Below are 25,493 nucleotides of genomic sequence, written 5' to 3' on the forward strand. Positions count from 1 at the left end.
GAAATTCATGAATCAGGCTCAAGAGGTATTTATTTGCAGGCTCCTAAGCAGCTAAGACTTCATAATTGATGTCCTGTATTTTCCTCCACAGGTGTGGAAACCATTCTGTATACTAGGATCACCATGCAGACAGTATATATTAGAAGGGAGGAGGGACAACTTGCCAGATAAAAGAAATCAATGACAATATTAGCAATCTAGGTCTTATTTTCACTCCCACCATTCAAGTAGCCCCCTAGCAATACAAGCTTAATAAGAGTTAACAAACTTGCTCGTTTGTCTTGTCCTCCAGAAAGTTGTTCTAGATATGGCCAGTACATAAATACAAGCTTTGGTGATGCTTGTATCTCACAAATATGGTTATTTTGCATTATTAGAAGGGTTTTATTTTGATATTTTGCACCCAAAAATTCTGGCATGTAATGATGTGAAATATAGTAAGGTAGTACACCAAGCAGAGCTTATTTTCTATACACCATCACATACGTACTTGGATGAATGGCTATGCAGAAGAACTTAAAAGTGTTAATTGGCTGTTTTGTCAGGGATGGATGCAGTCATTTCTGTCAGCATAACAACTTGAAAAGGGGCCAGCTGCAGAAATGGAAACAGCAGGGAGCGAGGGGGAATAGGCACCTTCCATTTTTGTGAAACATTTAATTAGAGGCTTTAGTTATGTATCGTTGCCTTATGGTTATGAATATGCACACCTGATTGACTAGATCTTTGAATGAAGTATCCAGAATACAGGTTCTTAATTACTGTGCTGCACTGGTAGATTAAAAACGAATACACACACACACACACACACACACACATTTTGTGTTCCCAAACATATCAGAGCTTTGTTACAGCAGTTACAACAGAATGTTTCAATTCAGTTACAAGCCTTCCTTTTTATTTCTATGCACTGTTCAGGTGCAATAAGACACAGCATTTGACATATAATGTACTGAAACACAATGGAAGAAATTAAGAATCAGGTTTCACCACTATTCTATATTAAATAACTCATTAATATTTAACTATTTTGCACAAACAATATTTTACACCAACACTAACAAATGCTTGTCTCATTTCAAAGCTTCAAATCCAAGGCCAAAATCCTTCAAAGGTTTTTAGGACCTATGATCAGAAAAGAAACGTGTGGAACTAATAAGTTTATCCCCAAATCTAACACCCAAAATAGCAACAGTCCACAAATTAAAGGGCCTGGTAACACAGGAATTGTCTCTACAGAGTTGTCTCTTGATTGCTGAAGCCCATTCATTACAGCAGTAAGACCACAAGGGAGAGTTGCAGCGATCCATATGGGATAATTTTCTCCATGTGACTGACTGCAAGTCTGCACAAGCCCAATGGCATACTTTAACAACCATGAGGCAAGTGTGTGCTTGGGGCCAGCAGTTTAGGAAATCTTTTTCTAAAGCTTCTGAATGATTAGCTGATTGAACTCATACTTTGGATACTCAGTTTAAGAAAGTGGGGCACCATTCTTCATTGGGGTTGGTTTATAGAGCTCATTATCCCAATACTTGTGAATCATAGTAGAAGTTTAAACGCATATTGTTGTCTGGACCACTATAGTTATTACTATAGAATACATTTTTGAGCAATTAAGTATTCTGGTTAGTTTCTTTTTTGAAACAAATTTAGTTTATAGCAGAGGTAGGCAACTTGTAGTCCTCCAGATGATGTTGGACTACAACACCCACCAGTCCAACATCAATGGCCAATGGTGAGGGATGGTGGAAGTTGTAGTCCAGCAACATCTGAAGTTGCCCACCCCTGATGTATAGATGCAATTGACCAATACAAGCCTTACTAAAATTAATGGAGCTTTTCAAGGAACTTTGCTATAGGATCAGCCTGTATAAATGACAGTGAGACACTTTAGGTTCATCTACTTGCTTTCAAGTTTACGGAGACTGGGTTCAGACGACACACCATGGGTTCATCATGGGTTATTTATTCCACAATGAGCTGAAGCAGCTGTGGGCGCCAGGTCATCTTGTCATGCAAACCTGGCAAGCATGCATTGTGAGGATTGTTTAACCCTCACATAACCCATGCTCACCAAGTTCACATGATACAACCCCAGAGTGGGGTGTGTGGGTTTGCATATTCAAAATGGTTGCCATATCCACCCCACATGTACCGCAAACTCACCATAGGTTAAATAACCAATGGTGGGCCTTTCTGTTGGGTGAACAGCCCCAGAGACTAGCTTTAAATATTTTTATTGAGCAGACTATTTTTTGTAGGCATGGACATTAAAATTCTGACAGTGTTATTTACGTCTGCCTATTTAAGTACATGGAAGAAGATCTAGTTGATTTATACACCATAGTCACCACGTTAAGATCAACCCAGAGGCAAAAGTGTGTCCAGTTCTCTACATACATGCCTATGCATTCCTAAACTAGTCTAAACAAAACTAAATCTACATTTGATAGCTTCACTTAGCAGCCGCTGTTCATTTTCAGAACTCTTGCCAAAGTTATTGTCACTTCAGCATTCTTCATTCCCAAAACCAACAAGTCAAAAACAAAATCATCAAAGCAATTCTAACCTTATATGGGATGAATTAATTCAATCAAAACTATTCAGGCACTGACAAACATGGGGGAAAAGGCAAATCCTGGATTTCCCCCCCACCCCCACCCCCAAACCACTGTAAATCTTGAGGCAGAGATCATGCTAACATGGAAGTTGCATATTCTTTCTTCTATAAAGATCAATGTGTTATAATAGTTTCATGTAATAAAATATGAATTCCAAAAGTGAAAAACATGTACAATGTCACTCTTGCATTCTCCTGAAATGCAGGTGATGTTCTGAAAGTTCAAGCTGAAGCAAGCTTACGTTGAAGTGGAACACCAGATGGTTAGTTCTCAAAGTCTGTTTCTAATGAACTTACTCCTTTCCCTCACTTTATTTGTATGCAGTTCTATGCATTAGCAGTCAACTGAATGCAGAGCTTCATTTATCTAGCAGTGAAGGTTATCTAGCGCCAGAATGCAATGTCAGCACAACTCTGAATGGAATGCAATTATTTTATGTCAAAAGAATGACAACGTTGAAGAAACTCCCTTTGTGATATTAGAATGATACACTTCAATTTCTCTCTTGATCCTGAAGTATTGTAGTAAAGCAGCAGTCATGGAGTATGTACAGTTGATTATATCCATATTAATAGCTTCAGTAGATGGCACGTGGATTCTTTGTGCTATAGTAGGCCTCACAGGCAGCTACATAAGCTGACTCTGGGAAGAAGTCATCATGGTATTCTGCTAAAAACCTAAAAGAGCAGAATATGTATGATTGTTTTGTAATTTCTAACATTCCCTAGTTCCTACATAGGTAACACTTTCAAAATGTTCAATATAGGATATTACAAAGGTATTTACACTTATGAGAATCACACTATCAAGATTTTAAAGCCTTATTACTACATTTCAACAAGTCATTAAACTAAACATTTTAAAAGATGAAACAGTGGAATACATAATTATATTTCAAATTAATAATATTCTTTACTTTGAACAGACTAAGCTTTGCATCACTTGTCCAGACAACCAAGTTCGTCTTGGGCTTATTAAATGGACTGAACTACGATTGTCACCCCTGGAGGCCACAAGTGCCAGGAAAAACCAAAAAGCTGATAAAGTTCCAACTTAATTTAGGCTGCAGTCTTATACACAACTGAACTAAATGGGGCTTATTTCAGTAGACATGTATACGAGTGCACAGTTAGGCTCTGCTTCTGTCATACCTTATCTATTGAAAGTGTCCTTCTTAAACTCAGGAGTAATAAAAATAAGACTTTTGGAACAGATTTTATATCATTTCTCATTTAAAAGTATTTGAGACTACTTTTGTTTCCTAATTCACAATAAAATAGTTTTTCTGACTATTTAAAATATTCTTCACAAATTCTTAATTAAACATAGCCTCTAGTTCATTCACTGTGTAGCCAATGAGCCTGGCAGGGCATTAACTACATATTGGTACAGACTAGTGGTCACAGATCATTACTGCAACTTACAGAATGCCTGCTTCTGCAAATAGTCTAGCTGCAAATTATAATCAGAAGCCTGATCAAGTCAGTCCTTTTGCAATTATATGCCATTGGTAGAACCACAAATTCAATGTGGCACATAATGAACAAATTATTAATCTTGTATGCCAACTGTGAGAACATTGTATTTCATTGAAAATGATATACTAGATCCTAAGCACAGGTGTATCAAGATTGGACCCTAAGGACAATTTTGGACATAATAAAGTGCCGACAGAGTAAGAAGCTCACATTCTGTTTGTGCAGATTCCCTCTTTTCCATGTGACAGAGAAAAGGTAATCTCCTCTGTGGTTTGGTTCGTAAGCTTCAAATGCATCTTTCCATGGAAGAGCTGCACAAGCACTCTCTTCACAGCACAAGTCAGTCACACAATGGCCTGGCTCACATGCCACAGGGCAGCTGTTGTTTTAAACCCTGGATTACCGTGAACAAGCCAGTGAGCTAGTTCACGCAGCTCAAGCACTCCCGTTTGGCTCCTTCTGCCAGTGGGAGCGGCTAAACAACCCAGGGACACTCCAACAACCCAGGAAAATTTGAAACCAAATTGTCTCTCCCCCAACTAGCTGGCTTGTTCACAGTAACCCTGGGTTTTAAAAACCCTGGGTTGCCATGATGTACAAACCAGGCCAATTTATGTCAGCTCCTTATGAGACATTCAAAAAGTCAAAGAGAAGTACTTTATGGAAACTAGAAATTCTTGGGTGGAATCTTCTACCTTTCTCCTACAGGCAGAGCTAAATGGTCACATAGCACAGAATTCTCCTGCTGTTAAAATGGTTCTTCTTGAAGTTACCAGGTGCCCTTGAATGTTTAGGTTTGTAGATTTTCAGTCATTCACACAGTGTCAAATTACCTTAGGAACAACTCAAAGTGCTTTACTAACGCCTTTAGGTTTTTGTCAGAAAAGCTCATCTTTCCAAGTATCTCTGGAAGCTTTACTGTAAAAGCAAAACAAGGCATATCTTTATTAGGCTTAGTTGCTTTTCCTACTGTTAAATACAATATTCCAGATGAACACAAAATATACTGGCTGTTTCTTCAAACTTCAGAAAATTACCCAAACATGCTTACATCTTGACACTCTAGAACACAGAGAATGCTGTGTGGTTCAATACATAACAGGTTTTGCTCAAGGTAATAGAGCAAATACAGCCTGCTATGCTGTCCATCAGGGGCCAACCCTTTATACTGTATTTAGGGTAGCATAATATGGTATATTGGTTAGATTCAATCAACAAGGTACTTCTGATTAATTGGGAAGAAAGAACTGCTATTAATATAAGTACCTAAAATGCAGATGGTAGCCACCATTTAAAAGAGAGGCATTTCCTTTTGGCACATGGAAGAGACATTTCCTCTTAATATGCAACTGTCTAAAAAAAAGATCTAGTGCACTGTCTAAAAATAAACTACATCTTTTGCTTCAAAACTATTGTTTTTCCTATATGCAGATTTATAGTGAACTTAACTGAGTAATCATATGAGTTTGTCAGTTAATCACCTTGCTTGAATTGAGTGACAGCCCCTACTTAATACCAGATATTAAATGTATAGGGTTCTACTGATAATTGGCTCCATGGTGATCAAAACTCTTTAAGAATGCTGGAAGGGCAAGTAACTCAACTCAGTTTCCAAAATACCTTCTCCTCCAATCTGAGTCTGTGACAGTGGCTGTTTCAGGTGCATTAGCAATGACCTATGCTGCCACAATTGCAAAGCAACTAAGTTGGCTTAGAGACCAAACAGAGATATAGTGCTTAAAACAGCAGCCATTGTATCCCATCCCTGTTTTTTGCCCATCACAGAAACTAGCAGAGTGTCTCATATTAGCATCTACTCTGAACGGATTGTATGATTTAAAAATGAGCTGCAATAGAGTAACCCAATATTAATTAATTACATTTATATGCCCCCCCCCCCAATAGCCAAGACTCTAATACTAACTTGACTCAAGATACCCAAAGTTTAACCAGAAAAACTAGATACTCACAACAGAGCCAGGGAGTAGATAACATATATATTTCGACATGGGAGATCCTCTGAAGAGAAACTCGGTATCTCTTCAGAATTAAAATTACTTATTAGAAAGGCTCTTACCATTGCGTTCCTATGCACGCTTACTTGGGAACTAAGCCCCATTGGGCAAAGTAAGATTTACTTTCCAGTACTTATGAAATTTGATGAATGAGTTAAAATAAAAAAATCATTTTAAATGTTCAAAAACAAAACTGTATTTTACCAAACATGCGTAGCAAATGCTGAGATCCATAAATGTAAGAAGGTGGTGGTGGCTGATCACCTGGGGGGTAGTTCTCGGGCATGAGCTTCCATGACAACACCTAAATATAAAATGGGAATAAAATTAAGAATACATGGAGACATAATCAACAGTACTATCCCAAGAGGTATCATGGTTTAAGATCATATCAGGATTCTGGCAAACTACTTGTTGAAACTGTTTTATGAAAAAAACATTTCTCTGAATAGTCTTGCACAAATTTCTTTCAACTTTCAGCCAGATCCATTTCCAGCACAACTAATCTTTTTTTTTTAAGCTATCAGGTGTTGATATGATTTATTATTTAATTTATTTAAAAGAATGCTATGCTGCCCTCCCAAGTGTACAAAATTTTAACAATGATAAACACAATAAAACAATGATAACAATTCAGTGATATTAAAATTAGCAATTAAGACAAGGTAACACTATATACACAACGGGACCCAATAAACTCATAGAATCATAGAAGAGTAGGGTTTGAAGGGGCCTGTAAGACCCCCTGCTCAATGCAGGAATTTAAGTCAAAGCATCCCTGACAGATGGCTGTCTAGCTTCATCTTGAATGCCTCCAGTGTGGGAGAGCCCACTACCTCCCTAGATAGTTAGAGCAATACAACAATGGAACCAACAGTCAGGACTTTTTTCCTGATGTTCAGCCGGAATCTGGCTTCCTGTAACTTGAGCCCATTATTCCGTGTCCTGCACTCGAGAAGAGATCCTGGCCTTCCTCTCTGTGACAACCTTTCAAGTACTTGAAGAGCGCTATCATAACTCCCCTCATTCTTCTGTTCTCAAGGCGAAACATGCCCAGTTCTTTCAGTCTCTCTTCATAGGGCTTTGTTTCCAGTCCCTGATCATCTTCGTTGCCCTACTCTGAACCCTCTCAAGCTTGTCTGCATGCTTCTTACAGTGTGGTGCCCAGAACTGGACACAGTACTCCAGATGAGGCCTAACCAGTGCCGAGTAGAGGGGAACTAGTACTTCCCAGGATTTGGAAGCTATGCTTCTATTAATGCAACCCCAAATAGCATTGGCCTTTTTTGCAGCCACATCACATTGTTGGCTCATATTCAGCTTGTGATCAACAACAATTCCAAGATCCTTCTCGCTTGTAGTGTGGTTGAGCCACGTATACCCCATCTTGTAACTGTGCATTTGGTTTCTTTTTCCTAGGTGCAGAACTTGGCATTTATACCTATTAAATTTAATTCTGTTGTCTTCTGCCCAGCACGCCAGTCTATCAAGATCACTTTGAATTTTATTTTTGTCTTCCAAGGTATTCACTATCCCACCCAATTTTGTGTCATCTGCAAATTTGATAAGCATTCCCTGCACCTCCTCCTCCAAGTCATTAATAAAAATATTGAAAAGCACTGGGCCCAGGACTGAGCCCTGCGATACCCCGCTTGTTACCTCTCCCCAGTTTGAGAAGATTCCATTGATAAGCACTCTTTGAGTCCTATTCTGTAGCCAACTGTGGATCCACCTGATAGTTGTTTCATCTAGCCCACTTTTAGTTGGTTTGTTAATCAGGGCAGACATCAATTGGAACACAGGTCCACACATAGGGGCCACTACTGAGAAGGCCCTGTCCCTTGTGCCTGCCAGCCTAATTGCTTTGTCAGGCAGGCACACAAGCAGGGTCTTCTATGTTGATTTCAGAGTGCTGGCAAGTTGATAAAGCTGAAGGCAATGTTTCAAGTAACCTGGACCAAAACTGTTTAGGGCTTTAAAGGCTACTATTAGTACATTAAATTGAGCCTGGATACACTCTGGCAGCCAGTGTAGCTGGCACAGTATAGGTGTCACATGTTCTGACAGCCCAGCACCTACCAGTACTTGGGTGGCTGCAATCTGTACCAGCTGGATACCTATTACACTTACAGAATTCCAAATATATTTGAATATGTGACATAATTCCGCAAATCATTTATTTTAATCTGTGCAATATATGATGTACCACATCATGCCCTATTAGCTTAATCATGGTTTACTCGTTATAATGGTGTTGTAGGTTACTACAGGCACAATCCAACAAAAGCTCATCACAAATAAATGCCACTGAATGCAGTGCAACATGACTTCAGTCACAGCTAATATCTGCTGGATTGTGTCCTCATAATTTTGTAGTCAAGATTAGAAATAAAGTAGGTTCTTTCCTAGACAATTTTTAATGGTGAAATGGGGGCAAAACAATTCTCAGAAGATCTAGAAAAAATGCAATAGTTTTCTTAGCTGCAGATATTTGATAGCCTTCTATCTTTTAGGTATCTAGGCACTGATCCAAAGAGCTGCTTAAGCTCACACAAGGGGCTTGCCCAAACCCAGTGGAATTTCTGATTTTTTCCTCAAAATCCTTCCCGCCAAATCTTCTATCTTAAAAGGCTTTTGATATTCTTCTTGGTTACACACAGCAGCAGCATGCCATGCAGCATGGGGGGCTGCTGTTATTTTTCTCTGAGTCTAATGAAAAGATTCACAAAATTAAATGTCACAGTTCTTTGGATCCAAGCTCTTGGACTATATGAGTGTACCTCATTTAATTCATTGTTTCTTCTGCCTTCAAAACCAGCAAATACTGCACTGCCCTCTTTGCTAGGAGTCAATGTAATGGGCGATGATGACCCACTGTGGACAGGAGTTTCTTCAAAAGAAAAGCAGGACATTATTTTATACACTAGGTGGTTTCCTCCAGCTGTAAACATGTTCTTCAGGACCTCTTTGATCATTACATTCCAGGGAGACCTCTCCAGCTGGCAGGAATCTTTGTATTTGGCTGTGGTATCTCCCAGGTTACATGGTGGAAAACTTCATTTTTTTCCAGGAACCTATCCGGTAGCCAGGAAGAAATTGTTTTCAAGTGAACATGATACAGCTCACGTCACTTCTTACCTGAGACTCATACAGGGACATAACTACTAAACAGCAAGCCTGCTGCTGCAAAAAAGAAACTTTGGAAAAATCTTTCACCATTAGATTAGTCATTAAGTTAATAACAAAAGTACCACAGAAACATAATTTAAGGTGGACTATATGACAATACAGCTTAACTTTACATGGAATAATTTCACCAAGGATGTCAAATATTTAGGCACTCTCATTATAAAAAATTAGAGTAAGGACAGTGGACAAACTGTGGCCTTTAACCAATATTTAGAGTAGCTAACATGGCTTTTAATGTGCACATCTGTCCCTTACTCCCATTGCTCAGGATACCAATATCCAGGGATTGAAAAAATCTTTGCTATCAGCCAGCAGCAAATTCAAGATGCATGCAGTTTTGTTACACAGAAAAATGTTTGCCAATTCTGGCAAGTTGTTACTATAAGGGCGCAATCCTATGAATGTTTAGACAGAACGAAGTCCTACAACTCCCTGCATTCCCCAGCCAGCCAGAGCAGTTACTGCTGTGGTTACTGTGCTTCAGTGGATGTGCGCAAATCTCTTCAACAGTAAATGGAAGGGAAATTTGTGCATCTGCAGTAACAGAGTAGTTAATGCAGGTGTGCAAATTTCCCCTCCATTTACTTACCAGCCCTCAAAATTGTGCAAATATTCCCAACAGTTTGGGGAAAAAAAAAACACCTTAGAGGGTAGAAGAAAAGGATGAAGCAAATGGGGTGCCTGCACCAGCAGTGCCTACACCTGCCTGCCCCCCCAGGGGCCCCATTCACTCTGTCCTCTGCAACCATCTTCTCAGGGTTTTTTAAAGAACGGTCAGGGAAATTTGTGCACATCTGCTGAAGTGCAGTAATCTCAGCAGTAACTGCTCCAAAAAGGAGCCACAAAAAGGAGTGAATGTGTGTGTGTGTGTGGGGGGGTTACCATCTCCCCTTTTTGGAGAGTCAGGGAAGTGTTGAAAAGGTGAAGGACACTGAGAAGTGTCAGTTCAACACTTTAAAAGTGAGAGGATCACATTGCAGGGGGGAGATATTGCCTGCCCCTTTGGCACATTTACTCCTTTGGATCCCCCAAAATTTTGGGTGCTTCCAAATTGCACTACCGGGTCTCTCCTTTCTCTTATTATTATTGCTCCCCTGGTCCTTCGCAACTGTGCGCAAATTAGCCTATATGCAACCTTGTCTCATCAATTTCCTTGTATGTTACCTACTCCACTGTGGAGCTCCCTTTGACAGTTGAAACATACAAGGAAATTGACCAGATGAGACTACGCAGATGGGACAGCTTTAAGTGCACACTTGTGAAAGACCAGCAAAACAAGAAAATTAAGACCCCATTTGTTTATTTTTGAGGCACCAAATTTTTTCTTTAAAAAAGCTGGAGAATGAGTGATGGTCCTTCCAAAGTGCCATTTCAGCATCAGTGGAAGGGCAGTCACTGGCAAGATTGCGAAGAGCAATCTGTAGCCGATCATGGCAACCCATAATAAAATCGTTCTCCCTGGTTCGGACAATGTGACAACCCACCATGAGCACAAACAACCCTACAACAAGCCACGGTTCTCTGTGTAACTTGTTTATGAGAAAAGCCACCCACAGAAAACATGCCAGGTTTGGATGACATGAAAACCAACCATGGCTGCCTACCCATAGTGGGCTGTCGTGTTGTGCAAACCCATTCATTGGCTTGGATCCATTCTTAGTCGTACTTAGTAGACCCATTGAAATCAATGGGACTTATTAGTCATACCTAACGCTGAAGAGACATTGGATCCAATCCAATGTCTTTTCAAGGTGTTATTCTCAATTTGAGGCAAGTCCATTTGGGCAGGGAGTGGTGGTGATGGCAGCTTAAATTGTATGTATGGAGGCGTATGATAACTGCTACCTGCCTCAGAAAAACTGTTCAACTGCTACCATTATCTCCTCTTATTCCACTACAGCATACAAATTCAACCTGCACAGACAAATGCCACTACCCATTTCTTAAAAAGGCAACTAGTAATAAACGCTTACAACAAAATTCTAAGCCCCTGCCCCTAAATAGATTCTCTATCTTGCCACAACCACCTACTCTTTTCAAGATGCAAAAACAATTTTGGCATTGAAGTAGGAGCCTCAATATTCCTTCGTTTGGGTTGTGGAGATGCACTACTTTCTGACAACCTGTCACAATTGGATGTGTGACGTGTAGAACGTCTTAGAGACTGCAGTATTTCAGGTTCAGTTTTTCGGCGTTTAGGTGTTGCAGGTTCTCCTGTCACTGTCTGACTATCTGTGGATTGTGGAGTTGATGGATTCAGAAGAGGTGGACTTGGGGAAAGCTCTTCTTGATTTCTGCCCAAAGAGAAAATAAAAGTGTACCAGGATGATAAGCAGTTACTTAGGTGACAATGAGTTATGCAAAGAAAAATATTTTACAGCAACTAAGCAGTTTTCATGTTTATTAACATTTCTTCCTTCTACTTGCTGTTAGTCTATACATTTGACACCAAATGAATGAACACACAACAGTTTAAGACTAAAGGTTAAAAGCATTGCAATTACATCATCTATTTAAAAACATACCCAAAATATTAAAAGTGAGAGCACCAAACCCACCTGTTAGAATTTGCTACACTTTCTTTGATTGGGAGAAAAAATTTGGAGGAAGTCACCTTCTTAAATTGTGCTTGCTCATAGGGATACAGCAGAATCAGTGGAAGAGTGAAGTCAAAGGTTATTCTTAGCCCATCCACCATTTCTTTACATAATTCAACACTAGAAAAAAAAGGTTGCAAAAGAAATTGATAAATATTTTCTATAATTAAGAGGTTAGGTTTATGTTAATATTTCATAAGATAGATGAAGGACTTTCCTTTTGGACAACTCAATAGACCAACATCCTTTTAGTAGAAATGACAAAGTGAACGTACAGCTTTTAACATAAAAGAGTAAACACTCACGGAAATTGCCTTCTTCAAATACGCAAGAGGTCCATACATTTTGTCAGACCTCGACAGCCAGCTTAAATTTGTAATAACCAAGATTTACACCCAAAGGAGAGCAGAGGCTTCACTGAGCTTTAGGAGGTACATGGAGTGCCTCTGAAGCACAACACGAGATCAGGGACAATTCCTCTCCTCCACCCAGCTCAGAGAATGGCTGGAACACATGTTGCATTGTGTTTGAGTTGCCCAGAGTATCTCCAAAGCACAGTATAGAATGGACAAGCCCCAGCATTTTCCCCAGGCATAAAGCTGGTGACCTAAGTGTCCTGCACATTGGAGGTGCTACAACCACCTTGGGTATGCAGTGCCGACCCCCCAGCTTGTCACAGTTGGCAGAAGGGGGACCAATACTCGCTGTGGTGAATGAAGATGCTGAGCCTGGCACATAAGCCTTGCTGTTAGGAATTTTGGTTGGAAGCCAAGGGTTTCTACAGCCAAAAGAAAAACACAACAGGTTGAAAACTGATTGGCAGTAATAGTTTGCCACTCCTCACCCATTGGCTGAGCTGCACAATAAAGATGTTACAACAGAACGTTAAGAGGCAGAAGAAATCCATCTCTTCAAAGCAGAGGTAGCTAATAACCATAACAGAAATAATATCATATGATTGCAAATATAACTGGGGGTGGTGGGAGAACATTGCAGTTATATGGATGTACAAAGAGTCAGGACAAAGACAGAATACTCTAACTGCACAAAATACCCTAGCAGGTGAAAAGATTCTTCATACAACCATGCGTGATGGTGGCAAGAATGACAACAGTAGAGGTGCTGGGGAACCAGGGAAGCTGAGGGCTGGGAAGCTAGAATTATAAGAGGGCTCAGAAAAATTGTTGCTGAAGGAAGGGACAGAACAGAACATATCCTGAAAACAAAGAGATCTGAGGAAAAGAAGTGTTCAACAAAGTGGGGGGGAATCACACAGGATGAGCTGTAGACTGCTGGCAAGCGCTCAGCAAAGCAACTAGAGTCTGGGGGCTAGTTAGAATAAATTGGGGGAAAACAACTGTAGTTTAGAGTTTGGGCTAACAGCATTTGAACCATCATGTATCTTTATAGAAACATGCACACACACACATTTTCACCAGCTCCACTAACAACTTTGATTGCATATTATATTAGGAAATGTTTCAGAATATGAAATCCCTTTTACAAGTGATATACCTGATGAGGGAAGCCAACTTATTAAAACATCCTGCTAAGTTGAATACCATTGCTGCATCTGTAGAAAATATAGTCTGGTACAAGCCCAAATCAACAAACCCTTCCCCAAAACACATACCCTTTAAATCAAAGAAAGTAGTGAAGATTTAAATCCTCTGGTTCCCAATGCATTCACTCTGCCTACTATATTACTACAAGAAGACTTTCTCTAACAAGTTATATGGAGAAAGTGTTTCCCTTGTGTTTCCTGAAGGTGTCTTCTAGAAGACAACTTTTGGAACTTGTGCTCAGGTATATAAAATGAGAAGTCAGTTTTAAGAGGCCACCAAAAGCCTCTGCATTGAAAAACACATGGCTTTTACTGCCCAAACAAGAACTGCCAATAAATAAACTCATTAACTTAGACCCCTAGAGCTAAATAGTTCATAGTCCAAGTGAGGAAAGTAATCTGAGTAGGTCCTTTGATAGCTCCAAGAGAACCCATCTTAATATTAGATTATAAAGTAGTATAACCTGCTATAGTGACTGAGCTTGCACGATCACCGCAACCCACCATGGTTTATTTAAGCCACGGTGGGTTGTAGCATGTGACAGGATCATTTTGAATACTGTTTAACCCTCAAACAACCCCTGCTGCCCGGATTAGAACATGGCAAACCATGGCAACCCCCCACCAGGGGTTGAACATTCCAAATGGGCATGCACTGCAGCCTACCATGGTTTAAATAAGCCACAAGGGACTGTGGTGATCGGCTCATTGCGTAGTTAACCTTTAATTTTAACCTCACAGACAAAATGATTGATATGCTCATTTATAATAAAGTGAACACTAAGTGCTTTGGAAACTTAGCCCTTAATTTCAAATAGTTATTTTAGACACACAAAACTAAAGTAGTGTTTGCTTACTTCTTTTCTGGTGGAACATAATGCAGATTCAGGTTGGTGTGTGAAGTCATTTGATGGTGCCGTGATCTTTCATTGGCTGAAAATGCTGCATTAATGGCAAAATGCTTCACATATGATTCCAAGATGGTTATTATATTTGTCTGACATGGCAGTTTCACCAGCTGCATAAGAGAATCAATCAGGTGTCAAATAGAAGAAAAAATGCAACAGGTTCATGGCATATAAGCTTTCTGTTTAACGCAACATTTTCAAATACACACTTTGTGTTTATGCAGACAAGGCTGAATTCAGAAAAATAAACCGGAGAAATGTTTATTCAGCCTTATTTACAGGGGGGAACAATCACAGAAGCTCCAAGAATAGCGAACTAATGCACACAAATACAACTCACCAATCTTAATCTCATTTTACTTTGAACTGAAGGGCTATATTTCTCAAACTAAGTCCAGCAAATGCTCAGTGGGATATCACCTGGCCCACCTACCCAACTCCTTGTATCCACACATTTACTGCATTGTCTGTATGACTGGGACAGAAAGTGCCATATTCTGAACACACCGTTTTATGCCCATCTCAGAGGGGCAGAATAAGAATTGCATGTTATTGGGAATAAGCACACAGCACTATAGACCTGTGTCATGTAGACAATACAGTAAATATCGAAGTCCAGTGTCTCTGCTTACAATTATTCACTGCATGCAGTTTCCTAAACAAGGACATTGCCATTAACTGTTATCAATTTCAAAGGGGCTCACTTACAAGTTAAGTATGCTCAGACCTACAATCCTAGCCCATTAAGGGTGCAATCCTATGCATGTTTAGGCAGAAAAGAAGTCCTGAAACTCTCAGCATGCCCTAGCCAGCCATGCTGGCTGGAGGATGCTGGGAGGTATAGGACTCTTTTCTGTCTAAACATGCTTAGGATTATGCCTCAAATTATGTAATATTCAACACATTATAGGGGTTCCCAGCCTACACTAGAAACAATCTGTAGAACTGAAGCAGCTGGCTCACTTCCCATTTGGGTTACTGCTTGCTCAGGGATGACAGGTTTTCAGAATTCTGGAGCCTAGGAACAGAAACCTATTTTCATGAACAGTGTCATGCAGTAGTCTATTTCTTTAGGCCATAGCCTCATTCACTATGGGGCTTACTTCTGAGTAGAGTGTAAAATGGCATTACCTTCTGCATATAAAAAAATGGCATAAAAGCTTTCAACCATCCCATTTGTGTAAATTATTCATACCCGCTTTCTCCGGTTAATATAGTAACAATCTTCTTCAAGTTTCTTCTTCAAGATTTCAGGAATTTCAATGTTTATTGCTCTTTCTTCCATGTCCCTTTTAGTATGAGTTTCTTGCTCTTCTTTCTGTAGTAATATGTATAAGATTTTAAAACCTGTTCATACATTTTAGCTGGGCTACATTAAACAGAGAAGAACATTAGAAACAGCGTATAACATACGATAACGTTACATACTATTGACAACAACTGCATATTACTACCTCCTTATGCATAAAAATGTTTATATAATTTATAATGGATTGTATCCCAACTTAGTCCAGGTTAAAGTAGACCCACTGAAATCAATGGGGCTCAAGCTAACTATGGCTAAATTAAGTCTTCTTGATGTCAATGGATCTACTCTTAAGCATGATTGTATGGATACCACCCAATATCTTTTCAAAAACATCACACCTTTACTTCGTAAAATTTAAAAAGTGAATAAATTACGGAGTCATATGGTCTACTGAGATACTCCACTTATAAGAAACATAGGGTACTTTTTATTACTGGAATAAGCAACAACCATTAGTTAAACCTACTGTATGAAGAAGAAAATAACTGGTTGAAAAGCCACGGAGGGAGCAATCCTATGGCTGGTAGACAGCAGCTAGACAGCCATATGATATACCATTTTCCGGGAACTGACCTCGGAGCGTCAGTTCCTGGAGAGTCAACCTCCCCCCACTTCCACACTGCCTCAGAGGCAGCATGGAACAGTCCCGTCCTCCGTGCTCACAAGAGGAGAAGCTGGAAATGGGTGTGACTGGGGGAGTTCCAGGGTGGGGAGAGCATAGCTGCCTGTATGACACATCCAATGTGTTGTACAGCAGCCTCCTTCCCCACTCCGTGCTCCTGCGGCTAGACAGCCGCAATCAGCTGTCTAGCAGAAAAAGCAGAGGAGGAGGAATGCGGAGGGAACGATCCCCTCCATGCTTCTCCTGCCTTGCTTTGGATAGGCCGTCGCCTCCGAGTTTGGAGGCTGCCACCTATCTAGATAGGATTGTGCCCTAAGAGAGTAATCCTATGCCCCTAGACAGTGTCTGTGGGGACATAGAATTGGTCAGTTTCTGGGATCCAAGGTTGGAACCAGGGCTCTAACCTCAGATCCCAGAAACTGCACTTTGTGCCCCCTCCCTTTTGTAGCCAGCACTGTTCTCTCTGTGCCGGCTATGTCTCCAAGCTCAGAAATGGAGCATGGAGACAGGAAAAAGGGGCAGTCCTGGGGATGGGGACTGTGGAAGCTGCTTTATGCAGCTTCCTATTGGGCCTCTAGGCTGCTCCCCCCCACACCCCCCCAAGCTGCAGCTAGACAGGCGAAATCACCTATCTAGCTGAAACACAGGGTGGCTGGAGCATGGAGGAGAGGATCCCCTCCATGCCCCAGCCGCCTTGCATAGGATAGTCAGCAGCCTCTGAGATAGCATTGCATACTAAATGGTTAATGTATGTAGGGAGCTGGGGAGGGTGCTGGTTTTGGTTTCACTTTTCTATCTTTATTTTGCCTGTTGTGGTTGTAACAAGAAGATGCCTGTTAAACAGGTAAAGGTCCAGTTTAAAGCTTCCAGTTGTCCTGTCTCAAGTGTGGTCACACTAAACTTACTCGACAACATTTATTAAGTTCCATTTCTCCAGGGTCTGCAGAGTGTCATTATACAATCTATTTTAAAAGTAAAAAGTTATGTCTACCCTTTGTACCTAGAACATTTTGATAGTTGCTAACATTTTGATAGTTGCTGATGTTTTGTGACGTTTCATTTATTTGTAAATAGGGCCAAGACTGTTCATGTGGACATACCATTTCTATCTTCTCATCAACATCACTTTCTTCACTCTTTATTTCTTCATCTGTGCCTTCATCATCGTCATCAGAAGAAGAAGAACTACTTATAGCTATGTAAAGAAAAAATGAGTTACCTTTGACATTTAACTGTTACACACTCACTTCATTTGACAAAAGACATGTAATCCTCAAAACTAGTTTTGTCTTCATGTTTTAAAGAAGTTGTGTTAGGCTGCCTTTTGACCAATTAAGTGAAGTGAACATATTCACAATGGAATAAAGCAAGACTGAATCATAACTTAAACAAAATCTGTAGGCCTTTCAATATCAGCAATATTGAGATGCTCATTGTTCTTCAGTAGTTAGAACTACACAGAATCTGAATTGGTTTAATCAGGAATATTGTGTTGGGCACTACCCAGCTGATATTCTGAAGGGTTCTAACTACCAAAGCAGAACAAGTAGAGCAATTTATGGTAGAATTTCCCAATTGCCATAATTTATCACCCCCAAATCCTACATTTTAATGGGTTTTTTTAATGCTATGATTCTGGCCCCATTCCAAATACATTCACTTCTAGAACTTGGAACTCAGAAATACTACAGAACTCATTACAGAAGTCATGTCTTACCTCTAAATATATCATCTTGACTGCCACAAAAAACAAGAACATACAACCCAACTCAATGTATATTCTCAGACTTTCTGTATGCAAGACTTACAAGTGAATTTCAATTATTCAGTTGTAAAGCTAAAAAATAAGAAGCAATGTAAACAGATTCACATGTGATATTTGCTCACGTTCATGCCTTCTAACTTCTCTACTCTGCACCTTCTGTTATTTTCCTCATTATTCCCTTAAAGTTGTAAGCTGTTTAGAACCAGCAACCTATCTATTTTGTTCTTAAGTGGATATATCAGTATTTAAGTAGACAGCACAAACGTCATAAACTGTAAGCCAACTTACAGTTTTCACTGCTCTTCTCATTCTCTTCAGCTGGAAGGATCTTTAATACAGAATCAACACCAGGCAATCTGCAACGCCCTTTCTTTCCTTTTCTTCTCCTAAAGAAGATTTAAGAAAGCCTACCATTCAGACTACTATTATTATTTTGTTACTTTTCTTTAGAAGCAACTATTTACATACTATTTTAATAAAAGTAGTATATGAAAAATAAGAGGTAGGGTGGAAGATGTGGTTCCTTCTGCAAGAGCACAGGGCAAGGCAAGGGTAAACCTGTCTCCACACATCTGACCGCTGGTGGCTCGGAGCTGCCTAATTTTTAGAATTCCAGCGGACTCCCATCCATGAAATTCATCATTAGAAGAGCAATGTGTGAACTGAGCTATTTTAGGGTGCTAGGAACACTAGATACTAAGGCAGTTCAACAAACTAGGGGAAATCATTTGAGAATACAGAATAGCTACATTTCTCTCAGCAGAAGTAAAACCACAATTATACATAAACATAGTATGTGTGTTTAATAGAAATGCTACTACTAGAGCACAGAGTTAAAATGGCTTCATTTATTAAATAACTGATAACTATATTTGATCCTTACATGCGAGCCACAGCTTTTCTTGCCAATTTACGCTGTAATCTGCGGTTTTCATCAGTGTCACGAAGAACATGATCTTCGGCTGCCCATCTGTCCCAGCTGAGAATTGGTGAAAAAAATAAAGAGCCGCAAAAGAATAAAAAATAAAGCAAGAAACTGTAAGATTAAGATAGTGTAGGAAATACGGCTTTGAAGGATCTGTAATATATATAATTCCAAGTCAGCCCCTAATAAAACAAACATCCACAAATTGGAGGAGGATGCCGATTTGGCTTGCTGGAGAAGTTAATATCTATCTGTGGTGTCCACCCAATTTTTTGGTGCAACACCAACAGACTCGGGGGGGGGGGGGGTTGGTTGCTGTAATGTATAGCTCCCTAGGCTTCCACTCCATATGAATGCTGATTTCATATGTTTTTACCTTGTGCACCCATCAGCTTTGCACATGAAGCGGTCTTGGACATGGTATTGAGGACTCCAGGTTTATTGTCCTAATGAACCTCAGTATTCATTTAAGAAGATGTTTTGCCAGGACTGACTCAGGATTTCACGATTGTCATGACAATTAACCTATAGTGTCCAGGTTCAGGAGTCATGTAACAGCCCCTGATCGGAGGTTGAATAATCAAAATGGCTGCAGAACGCACCCAATACATGACCTTAATTAACCCACGATTTGCTGCCGTGACATGTGAATCAGGTCACTTGGTTGTCACCAGGCTGATAGATTACTGCTTCCAGCACACAGGGCTACAGAGCAAGGTATCTTGGGAGGGCTTCTGCCCTGAAAGGTGGCCAAAAAATGTTTTAAATAAGCATTTGCTAAACATTTCAAGGATTAAAATAGATCATAATTGCTTCAATTTGGATGCAACTAGTTTTTTAGTACAGTCTAGGGAGGTGTTCAGAGCTATTTGTTTCCAGAAAGTGGTGCAGAGAGACTGCTGTGAGATCTATGCTATGAGATTCCCCAGGGTTCGAGCTTGTATCCCATGCTTTCTGACATCTACATGAAACTACTGTGAGAAGTCATCTGAGGATCTGGAGTGAAGTAACATCAACACACTGATGACACCTAATTTTATTTCTGTTATATCTCAGAAGTGAAGCAGTGGAAGTGCTGAACCTGTGCCCAGAATCAGTAATGGATTGGATGAAGGCAAATAAGCTTAATACAGACAACGTTACTTTACTGGTTACTAGTTGGTGTCTGAGCACAATTTGAAGTGCTGTTGTTTACCTTTAAAGCCGTGCACAGCTTGACACCAGAGTACCTGAAAGAACATGCCTCCATATCAACTTGTCCATGCACTGAGATCATCACTGGAAGCCCTTCTCCAAGCTGTGGAACAGAGCCTTCTCAGTGGCAGCACCCCTGTTTATGGATTTTTTTTTCTCAATGGCACCTACTTCGCCATCTTTTCAGAGCTAAGTGAAAGCCTTATTATTTTCCCAGGCTTTTTAATTATGAAACTCTGCTCTTATTGCTGTTTTTATTTTCTCTCTCATTATATTTATAATATTCACCTTATCTTTTAATGTGTACGACACCCTGAAAATCAACATTTCAAAAATAAATATTTACACTCTTGCACAAGTCTATGATTTCAGGTCTTCCTCCTTGAGTTCAGTAACTTTTTGTTCTTCAGATGTTAGCAACTAGGTTATTATAAGCAGAGTACAATGTACAGTACAACCAGGAAAGGAAAGGGAACAGAGTCTGCAGACTTATAAAACAGCAAAGACAGCCAGAGGAAGTACTTGTCTAAAGTAGCATATATCTATAGCAGGTGGTGGGCTTGACAAGGACTCTCAAGACAACTCAACAGTGGTAAATAGAGCATATTGCAAAGGCATCTCGTCCTTCTGCAAAGTGAAACTCTTTATGATGAGTCATTCACATAATTGGGAATACCAGCGCACATCTAGTGAGGAAGAATGGAAAACGCTAGCTGGGATTTAGTTAACATTATTTTTTTAAGCATTCAGATATCCAAATTAAATATCCAAGTTAGTGAGATCATAAAGATATTTCCAGATTAATCTCAAATGCCAGATTAGTGGATGCACAACATATTGAATGAAATAGCTGAGTCCACATGCCTACTATTTTACTCAAGGCAGCCCACACAATCTACTCCCGGACATCTTTACTCAGGGGTAAGCCTTATTTTAGTGGCACTCACTTCCAAGTAAGTATGGTTAAAACTGCTGCCTTAGTTTCATGGAATGGGCATTACAAGTACATGGTGGGTATTTTCAGAGTATTTTCATGAAGTAGAATTTGTAAGAGCATATACACAATGCACCTACATGTGTTCTCACCTTCTGTTCCAACCATTAAAATGGATCAGATATTCTGGAATCTTTCTTCCTTTGTCATCCTTTCCAACAACAATGTCAACAATCTGAAATCAGAAACATTTCTGCATGATCACGTAAACATTACTTTCTTCAAAGTATTCAAATTATCCACACATTTTCACACTATACTGCCTTGTAGCCCAGTAATTTAGGAGTGGATGCCTTAAGTTCTCATTTCAAACCAACAGAATTAATTTTGTTTCCAACTTATTTATTTAGTTTAAAGCGTAACAGGCCATAACATATTTAGAAGCAACGGTATTCCAGTTTCAGAAAAGAATTAGGCACATACATAGGTGGGACTGCACTTTTAAGACAACCAGATCACATTGCCAATAGATATAATGTAACTAACTAAGGGCGCATTCCTATGGCCACTAGTCAGCGGCTAGACAGCCATAGGATAGGTCGGTTCCTAGAAACCTAGGAATCGGAGCACTGTTCCCAGAGAACTGACCCCCAGCCCCTCCCGTGCTGCCTCATAGGCAGTGCGGATTGGCCCAATGCTCTGCACTTGTAAGAGCAGTGTAGAGCAGCAAAAATGTGGCATTCCTGGGGGCAGGCCAGGGAGGTCAGAAATGCTGGTACGACACATCCTATGTGCCGTCCGGCCACCACTTCCTGTGCTCCAAAGTCCAGCAGCTAGTCAGCCAAAATCAGCTATCTGGCCGCAAACGCAGGGTGGAGGGAGTGAGGAGATCCACTCCTCACCACTCCTCCTGCCCTGAATGGATAGGCGGTTGCCATCAGGAGGCAGCCAGAATTAAAAACCCTACCAAATTTTCTTAGATACTTCAGTTTCCAGTCAATACAGAAAAAGTGAGTAGCAATCATTCAGGTGTATATACCAGTATTATTTTTTCCCCATTATTTGATTAGTTTAAGGCTGCAATCCTAAACGCACTTGAAACTTACTTCCAACTAAATATGCATAAAATTTGGCTGCATAAGTCTGTTTTGAAAAATGAGATGGGGGCAGGGAATCTAGGGTACATAACAATGAATTTAAATTAGTATATTCAGCATTAAGCTGTAATCCTGAGCTGTAACATAATACATTTTCAAAATATCCTAAATAGTTTCAGACATGTTTAAGATTACAGCCAAATATATTATCTGCAATCCCACACCCTTAACTTGTCTCCCCAAATCAGCTCAAATTGAAAAAGCTTTCAGAAGACAGTTCTATGATGGCAAAAAAAAGTCCCAAATGTATCCTAGCAGTTCAGTTCGGCATATAGCGTACCTTACTTATGTTCAGTTATATTTATCAAAACATAAATAAGGCTAACTATATAGACACACATGTCCCTAAAAGGAGAATCCTCATGGATTATAAACAGACTACTAGGATACATTTGGGACTTTTTTTGCCATCATAGAACTGTCATCTGAAAGCTTTTTCAATTTGAGCTGATTTTGGGAGATAAGTTAAAGGTGTGGGATTCTGCAATATATTCTTGCAAATAAAAGATTTGGCTGTAATCTTAAACATGTCTGAAATAGTCCCCATAGTTAAAGCAATGGTATTGCCCGTAGTAATCTACAGCTGCAAGAGCTGGACCATAAGGAAGGCTGAGCAAAAGAAGATAGATGCTTTTGAACTATGGTGTTGGAGGAAAATTCTGAGTGCTCAAACCAGTCCATACTCCAGGAAATAAAGCCAGACTGCTCACTTGAGGGAATATTAAAGGCAAAACTGAAGTACTTTGGCCACATCATGAGAAGACCCTGGAGAGGATGCTGACGCTAGGGAAAGTGGAAGGCGAAAGGAAGAGGGGCTGACCAAGGGCAAGATGGGTGGATGACATTCTGGAGGTGACGGACTTGACCTTAGGGGAGCTGGGGGTGGCGATGGCCGACAAGAAGCTCTGGCGTGGGCTGGTCCATGAAGTCACAAAGAGTCGGAAGCGACTAACGAATAAACATGTCCAGACCATTTATATTGTGTCCTCCTCATATTCAAGAACTTAAATCTTTATTTTCGGGGGTGGGGATGGATGGACACGAGACCTCTATCTGAATTCATAAGAGACAAATCCAGCCACAGACTAAAATTCTGATGGTTTGTATTATCCAAAGACGTATTTCTTTGAACTAAACTCAGGTGCATTTCAAACATTATAAAAAGCTTTTGTTGTTGTTATTTGTTCAGTCGCTTCTGACTCTTCGTGACTTCATGGACCAGCCCATGCCAGAGCTTCCTGTCGGCTGTCACCACCCCCAGCTCCCTCAAGGTCAAGTCCGTCACCTCCAGAATATCATCCATCCATCTTGCCCTTGGTCGGCCCCTCTTCCTTTTGCCTTCCATTTTCCCTAGCATCAGCATCTTCTCCAGGGTATCCTGTCTTCTCATTATGTGGCCAAAGTACTTCAGTTTTGCCTTTAATATCATTCCTTCAGGCTATGATCAGGTATTTATATTTTGCTGGATATACAGTGCATCTGCACTTAATTACATGTATCTAAACATGGGCTGCATTCTACTGCATAAGTCATTTTCACGTAACACTTAAAAAAAATCAATTTATAAACTATTCCAAGTATATGAGCATATTGATGCAATAGTAATCATCTGCTGCATGCCCAACATAACCCCCTTTTTTTTTTTACAGGGAATATGGATGAGAACTAGCCACATAAGAAAAGGTTCTTCCGTTGTATGGAAAAGTTGTCAACTGAGCCAGTGAGCAAAGGAAATTGTGATTGGCAACCAACCAGAAAAGTCAGAAATCCGTCCTTCTCTTGTACTTTCAACAGTAACTAGATTGTTTCAGCAGATGCTACTGAAAGTACTGTGTGAGCACAGGTGACGGACGCCAAGTGATAACCTACTACAGTGTGCAGTAAACGGGTTGTCTGTATCGTCCTATGAAGAGGAGAGGGAAATATAATCTGCACTGATCAGAAATCGAAGGGTTTGATAAAATTCCCGACCACTTGGCAAGACGAACACCGACGATCAGCTTACCAAGTAGCCACACGCACACCCTATCGTTACTGTTTACTAAGCGGTCACGTGTGTACACCCACTGCCAGCGTGTAAGCGCAGCAAATCATACCGCTCCTAAAGGCACAGCTACACGGCGTTCCTCTTCCTAGAAAAGCATCTAGTACGATGAGGAAATTGTGAGGAGGGGGAGTGCCTATTTTAGTCCCATTCGCCCTGTGCCGTCTCCTCCCTCACCCAACCGTCTATGGGGGGGGCGGGGGGAGCCCCTGCCTCACGCTTGAGGCACCAGCTCGGCAAATCGCTTTTAAAATATTCTCCCGCGACACCCCCCCCCCCTTCGTCGTTTCGAGGGAAAAGGGAGGAAGAGGGTCGCTTCTTCCCTTTCCCCGTAAATCGCCTCAGGGGGCGGCGGGGGAGAGCCGGGAGCCACCAGCGAACAGCGCCGGCCTCCCACCTCATCCGACAGACACAGCACCCGGAAGCGCCTGCGAGAAGGAGGCCGCTTCCGTTGAGAGGCGGCGGTTGGCGGGGAGGGACCCCGCGCGCGCGCGCGTCCTTGGCGGAGGAATCCCCACCTTGGCATCATAAAGCACCTTCGCCTTGGTCGGGTCCGGCTCAAAGCAGAGAACTCTCTCGCCTTTGTGGAATTTAAATTTCATTCCCCGCGAGGTCATTTGTTCATCATGGCGAAAGGAAGACAGCCACGCCCCAACGCGAAGGCGGGGGAGCACTGAGGGAGGCTCGCTCCGCCCCGTCCTTTTAGTCAGTCCGCGAGGAAAAAGAAAACACACGCACGGGAGAGAGAAAGGGCGGGATCCCGTAGCCCGCTCGCCTGGCGATGCTTTGCTGAGGTAACAGGCTCGAGGCTCGTCACAGCTTCCTTGGCTTTCTGTACGTGCAGCCCGGTTCTGCGCCTACTTATTCGGAAGCAAGCGCCAGTGATGTTCAATAGGACTTACTTCCTCGGTGTACATACGACGCTGCAGCCTTAATTCTACTGTATGCTTTTTTAACCCCCCCCCCTCACACACACACACACACACACACACACACCAGCTGAATAGCGTACTACAAAGGTTAGAGTGTTGGCTCGGGGGATGAAGCTTACTAGGCACTATCTGACCTTCCTCAGAGAACATAAGAGCCGTGCTGGATCAGACCAAGGGTCCATCCAGTCCAGCACCCCGCCCACACAGCGGTCAACGAGCTGTCGACCAGGAATCCA

The 25,493-nt window shown here is 41.0% G+C and overlaps 1 protein-coding gene across 2 annotated transcripts; it reads right to left on the reverse strand.

Moving 5' to 3' along the window:
• Positions 1-876: 876 nt before the first annotated feature.
• On the reverse strand, positions 877-24,983 carry MSL3 (MSL complex subunit 3). 2 transcript variants are annotated; one of them, XM_084844206.1, is made up of 13 exons: positions 24,862-24,983; positions 21,277-21,359; positions 18,955-19,050; positions 18,360-18,457; positions 17,407-17,501; positions 15,571-15,693; positions 14,325-14,485; positions 11,865-12,023; positions 11,338-11,600; positions 8,898-9,007; positions 6,322-6,421; positions 4,936-5,020; positions 877-3,301 (listed from the first exon to the last, which is right to left on the reverse strand). In XM_084844206.1, the coding sequence occupies exons 1-13, from the start codon at positions 24,940-24,942 to the stop codon at positions 3,202-3,204; spliced, it is 1,554 nt and encodes a 517-aa protein (XP_084700332.1). In that variant the 5' UTR covers positions 24,943-24,983; the 3' UTR covers positions 877-3,201. The 2 variants fall into 2 exon arrangements, with proteins under 2 accessions (XP_084700332.1, XP_084700331.1); XM_084844205.1 differs by having other exon boundaries at positions 24,844-24,983.
• Between the last annotated feature and the right edge of the window lie 510 nt (positions 24,984-25,493).

Source organism: Heloderma suspectum, chromosome 3 (genome assembly GCF_057233095.1).
Source record: "Heloderma suspectum isolate Gila_16-S chromosome 3, 16-S_ref, whole genome shotgun sequence".
NCBI lineage: Eukaryota > Metazoa > Chordata > Lepidosauria > Squamata > Helodermatidae > Heloderma > Heloderma suspectum.